General features: G+C 50.8%; 1 protein-coding gene across 1 annotated transcript; it reads left to right on the top strand.

Annotated features, from left to right (window-relative positions):
• The first annotated feature begins 656 nt into the window (after positions 1-656).
• ERP29 (endoplasmic reticulum protein 29) lies at positions 657-5,161 on the top strand. Its single transcript, XM_041410088.1, has 3 exons — positions 657-840; positions 2,151-2,289; positions 3,512-5,161. The coding sequence occupies exons 1-3, from the start codon at positions 721-723 to the stop codon at positions 4,012-4,014; spliced, it is 762 nt and encodes a 253-aa protein (XP_041266022.1). The 5' UTR covers positions 657-720; the 3' UTR covers positions 4,015-5,161.
• Positions 5,162-5,619: the final 458 nt, after the last annotated feature.

The following is a 5,619-nucleotide window of genomic DNA, read 5'->3' as shown; positions in this document are numbered from 1 at the left end:
TCAGTATTGCTGCCTCCTTTTTCTGCCTGGATGGTCTGGATGTGATCAAAGTGCTTGTCTGCACTGTCTTTGTAAGCTCCGTGGTGAAGTCAGATTATGCTGTTGCAGGACAAGCAGATCCTGTAAAGAGGAAGGATGAAAAAAGAGGGAATATGCTCATTGTTTTCCAGCTGGGGATTAGGTGCAGAATTGTCTGCTGGGGGAGGGAGCGTGGATGGATCAGTGCTTTTACTTGATGAGCTGTCAGTCTGTCTTTCTGCAGTGCTTGCTTGCTTTTCATCCAGTCTTTCCACGATAAGGACACGTTGTGTGCAAGTGCGGGCTGGCAGTGCGTGAAATCTCCCCTGGCAGCACAAAAACCTCTGCTTGAGAGGGCTGTGGCAGTGCCCACCTGCATCCAAACGTACACTCCATCCCTGCTGCCCTGCGCAGCCCGATCCTCCCTCCTGCCCTTTCGCTGCCTTCAGCTGCTCTGGAATTGCTGCTGGCAGCCGCTCCCTTGTCCTTGTTTCACCGGCACCAGCCGCGGTGCTGTCCCGGGGGGCGCGGAGCTCCCGTGCGCGCTGCCCGGTCCCCGCACGGCGTGGGAGCCCCCGCCCGCCCCCGAGCGCTGCCGCTCCCCCGGTGGCCCCGGGCGGCGGGGCGGGGCGAGGCGAGCCCCCGGCGGCGGCCGTCGCGCCGTCACGTGGCTCCGCAGCTCCGCTCCCTCCGCGCTCCGCCATGGCTGCGGCGGCTGCCGCCGGCTCGGTGCTGCTCTGCCTGCTCGGCCTGGTGCTGCCCGGCGGCAGCACGCTGCACACCAAGGGCTCCGTGCCGCTCGACACCATCACCTTCTACAAGGTACGGCGCTGGCGGGCCTGCCGGAGCGCTCGGGGGGCGGGCGTGGGGCCGCACCGGGCCGTGTGCTCCGCAGCCGGCGGCAGCCCCGAGGGACGGGGCCCGGGAGGAACGCGGGGGGCGCGGCGGGGCCGCGGGCACCGGGTCGCTGCCGCCGCCACCGGCGCGGGGAGCGCTCGGTGCCGGCAGAGCCAGCCAATGGGAGCGCGGCGACCGCAGCAGTTAGCCAATGGGAGCGCGGCGGCCGCGGCCGGCAGCCAATCGGCGCGGTCCAAGTGGAGCCGAGCCGCGGGGTCCGGCCCGGCGGTACCGGCGGTACCGGCGCAGGGAGGTGCGGCCGCAGCCGCGGCTCCTCGGCCGGGGCTGGGCTGTCTGTGCCGCTGAGGGAAGGCAGGACCGTGCAGGGATAGAGCCGGCGCCGTGGACGCGCGCTGCTTGGGTGGTTTCACTTGTTCATCAAACAGCAACAGGCTGCTTTTTTTTTTTTTTTTTCCCCTTTTTTTTTTTTCCCTTCACTAAATCACTTTGTAAGGAAGGAATATTCCCAGGGCCTTGTGCGCTCCCCACCGGGACACTGACCGCTCGGCAGGCCAGGACGGAGCCTGCAGCCGCCTGTGCATACAGATGTGCAGAGCCCGAGCAGGGCTGGCAGAGCGCTGTGTAGGTGGGGAGCTGTGGTGCAACCTCAACCTGTTCGCTAGAACAAAAAGATTTTGCAAGGCCTTCTACTGCAGGGAGGGGAACATCCCTCAAGGGGTGAGAGAGTCCATTGCCAAACTAATTGGAAAAGGCATCATGTGAGCAGAGCAAGGTTGAAGTGAAAAGGAATCAATTGAATGTGCATTCTCCATTTCGTGTACACCTCCAGCATCTGCACTGCCTCCCTGTGCCTCCTCCTAGCCAAGAGTGCAGCTCTCATGCTGGAACACTTCAGAACAACAGTACCTTTGGCCTCTCTCCTCTTCATGTCCCACTGGAAAATGCTTTAGCTGATTTTCTTCCAAGGTGCCAGTCAGATTTACAATAAGCAAATCTTATAATTAAAGGCATAATCAGATCCCCCAAACCTACCACGTACTATCTTTATCATCTGGTGCAGGAATTCAGACACCCAAAGCTCAGTCTTTCCTCCACACGACAGTGAGTCATTTCTGAAAGGCCATAATTATATAAAATTTCCATTCTCCTCTGCATCTCCCCATTGCACAGGAAAAAAAGGACAATCAAAAACAACTTTTGGTGACTTGTAGATTGCTCAGACCTGAAATGATCAAGTTTTGTCTTGTCTTTTCCCCTTTTACTTCTTATTTTAGGTTATTCCAAAGCATAAGTTTGTCCTTGTGAAGTTTGACACACAATATCCCTATGGTGAGAAACAAGATGAGTTTAAAAAGCTGGCGGAGAGCTCAGGCTCCAGTGAGGATCTGCTGGTGGCTGAAGTGGGAATATCAGGTGAGGAACTCTGAGTACATGCAAACAGTGTGGGCTGGTGAGGAGGGGATACATTTCAGTGTGATTTCTGCAGGTTCTGAGGCAATTCTGGGGGAGGGATGGATGTGAGAGTGGAGCTCCTGCCCTGGCTGTGCGTGGGAGAGCTTCTTATCCATCTGGGCTGGGTAATGAAGAGTCAGCCCACGCTGCTGAACTGCTGCCACCTCCTCATCCTCAGTAATTCTTGCCTTTTTTTCCCCCCTTCTTTGCTGAGAGAAACCTTTTTGTCCCACACGCAGGGAACAGACCTCACAAGAATGGTGTTTTAGCCACAATCCTGGTCAGACAAAGAATATTTAGTGTGATTAATTCCATGCAGCAAGCCCTGGGGCAGCACAGCAAGGGGTTGTTGCACTGTGGCTGCTCTAACTTGATGTGACTGTGGCTGGATTTAAGAGAAAAAGAGTGAAAAATAGATCACTGTCACCTGACGTGCTCTGGCTTTGTAGGTTGAATTAAGAATTTAGGCTTAATTATCAAACTGTGAAGTTTTACCCACTCTGATATTTCTAAACATATGTGGAATTCTCCGAGTAGCATATTTGAAATGGCTTTGTTTTCTGTCCTCAAGAATAAATATAATTTATGTAAGATGACTAAACGTCTTGTAGCTTGGCATGCTGTCAGAACCAAATCATTCTCTGCACATAGACAGGAAAAACTCTTATTTAACTGTAAAATCAGTGGATAGAGGAAAATAAGAGGAAAAAGGGTATTGATTTCCCATAAAGAGGACAGAGTTTATACAAAAGGTCCTGCCAATGTCTTACACTCTCACAGTCACAGCAAAACACCATTAAAGTCTTTTGCTTTGGAAAAGCCACTGAATGTTTGCCTTGCACAAATGATTTTATGAGGTGTTTTTATTTCAGTGTGTGGCATTTCCTTGGAACAGGCTCTCCACAGAATGGTCAGGGCCCCGAGGCTCCCAGAGCTCAGGGAGTATTTGGGCAGTGCTCTCAGGCACAGGGTGGGATTTTGGGGTGTCCTGAGCAGGGCTGGAAGTTGGACTCGATCCTTGTGGGTCCCTTCCAGCTCAGGATATTTCCATGACTCTGTGATTTCCTGGCAGACAGGTTATTAGGACATGTTGAAGCTCTGCCTACAAATATTTGTGTGGGAGGGAATCCTAATTTAATTTTTGATTAACTGTGCTTTTCTGTGTTTCGTTGTCCCTTGACAGATTACGGTGATAAACTGAACACTGAGCTGGGAGAGAAGTACAAGCTGGACAAGGAAAAGTTCCCTGTTTTTTACTTGTTCCAGGATGGTGACTTTAAAAATCCTTTACTTTATAGTGGTGAGATCAAGGCTGGGGCTATTCAGCGCTGGCTGAAGAGTAATGGCATCTACCTGGGGATGCCAGGCTGCCTGAAGGAGTATGATGTGCTGGCCAGCAAATTTATGAGCACCACAGAGAAATCTGATCGCCAGGCCCTCCTGAAAAAGGGGCAGGAGAATTTAGGAAAAGCGAAAGAAACCGAGAAGAAGTCAGCAGAGCAATACTTGAAAATTATGAGCAAGATCCTGGAGCAGGGAGAGGAGTTTGCTGCTAACGAAGTCGTCCGAATCACAAAGCTGATCGAGAAGAACAAGATGAGTGATGGAAAGAAGGAGGAGCTCCAGAAAAGCCTCAACATCCTCACTTCTTTCCGGAAGAAGAGTAGTGAAAAAGATGAGCTCTGATGTGCTGGAGAACTCTCTACAAGCTGTGAAACATTGTCAAGAGTCCTAACCAGTTCTCCTTAATGCAAGCAAACTTCCCGCTGACTTCAAGAGGGCAGCACATCTCCTTCTGGGATTCTCAGTTTAGAAGATCAAGAGGAAGACATTTCTTAAAAACACAGTATTGTAAGTGTTGGAAAAATCACCTAAGAGCAAGACACAGCAAGTATTGTGTAATGCTATCCAATAACAGTGTTAAAGCAGACAACAACAAAAAAAAAAAGCTCTAGATTGGCCGGAAGCTCATTCCTGGTGTTTTTTACAGCTGTTCCCTGGCTAACAAATAACAAAATTCAGTCTCTCATTCCATTTTACATGCTGGAAAAGGTACAGATTGGGTGCCCTCTGTCCCCACCTTTCCCTGTCTGTAATATCCTTGGGTTTTATGCTTGTTAATCTACCCCTCACACACCTTGTGTTGTCCCACTTTGGCTCCAAGTCTTGTTCTTACCTGTTGTTGACTAAGAGACTCAGAGCTTCCTTTTTCTGGCTTCTCCTTCCATGGCTTCTGTCCCTGTTTGCTTTGGGTAGCAGCCAAATGCTGGCAGTGAAGACAGTTCACAGCTTGCCCCTCATTTTCTGTCCAGAGCAGCCATTTCATCAAATATTCTCCTGAAATCCTTTGCGATGCCTTGGCACAGTGAGTGAAGTGAGTTCTGAGCAAGGGCAGAGTCTCCTTGAGGTGCTATTACACTCAGTCTCACCAGTTTGTGCAAAAAATCGGGTTTTCAGAGGTAAATTTGGATGAGTTTTCTTACAGTTGAAGAGGTGTTCTACCTGTCCAAGCTTCATGAACAAAATGTTTTTCTAGCCTCCAGAAACAATTGACACTCTCAAACTAAAGCCTCATCAGTGTTTGGTAGTTTTGAATATTTGAAAATAAGGTCTTGTAAGAGGAAGCAGAAGCATTTGTGTCCTTAGAAGCCTCATCTGTGTTATTTAAAGGGAGGTGCCTGGTCCAAGGATCAGGTCAGTCCTCAGAACTGTGCAGTTCACGCTCTGTGGAATTTGGATGCCTCTGGAAGATGCTGAAGTCCTGGTCAGGCTGACAGTAGTTGAAAAGAGAAACACCTGTGAGTTTTACCTTAAGAGTATGCTTTAAACAAAACTGATTCCTGTGGGAGCTTTGCTGCCTTTTGAATCTTGGGGTGGGTACAAGGAGCAGATGTTGCTGTGAGATAAAATGTATTAATAATGCTATAATAAAAAAAAAAAATCCACTTCAGAGCTGCTTCTTCAACCACTATAGAGAAACTACTGCCAATTTCATGATCAGAGGGGAGGCTGTGACTGCTGAAGCGAGGTGAGGGAAGCCGAGGGTGTCTCGCTGTCCCCTCAGGAGCGGCAGAGGAAAGACCCCGGCAGGGTGGGCAGTCCTTGGGAGGGCTGTGTGGAGATATTCAGCCCCGGAGACCCTGAGGAAATCGTCTCCTGAAGGGAGCCGTTCTCGAAGCAATGAGGGAAGTATTCCCCGGGACTCTGAACGGAGCAGCCCCTGATAGGATCGGCACTTGAGGGGTCCGTGCCCCCCTGGATTTGTGAAGGGAGCAGTCGCCGGGCTCTCTG

Source organism: Onychostruthus taczanowskii, unplaced genomic scaffold (genome assembly GCF_017590055.1).
Source record: "Onychostruthus taczanowskii isolate IOZ18803 unplaced genomic scaffold, ASM1759005v1 scaffold32, whole genome shotgun sequence".
Classification (NCBI taxonomy): domain Eukaryota; kingdom Metazoa; phylum Chordata; class Aves; order Passeriformes; family Passeridae; genus Onychostruthus; species Onychostruthus taczanowskii.
Note: the sequence above shows the minus strand (reverse complement) of the source record. Positions and strands in the feature narration are given on the sequence as shown.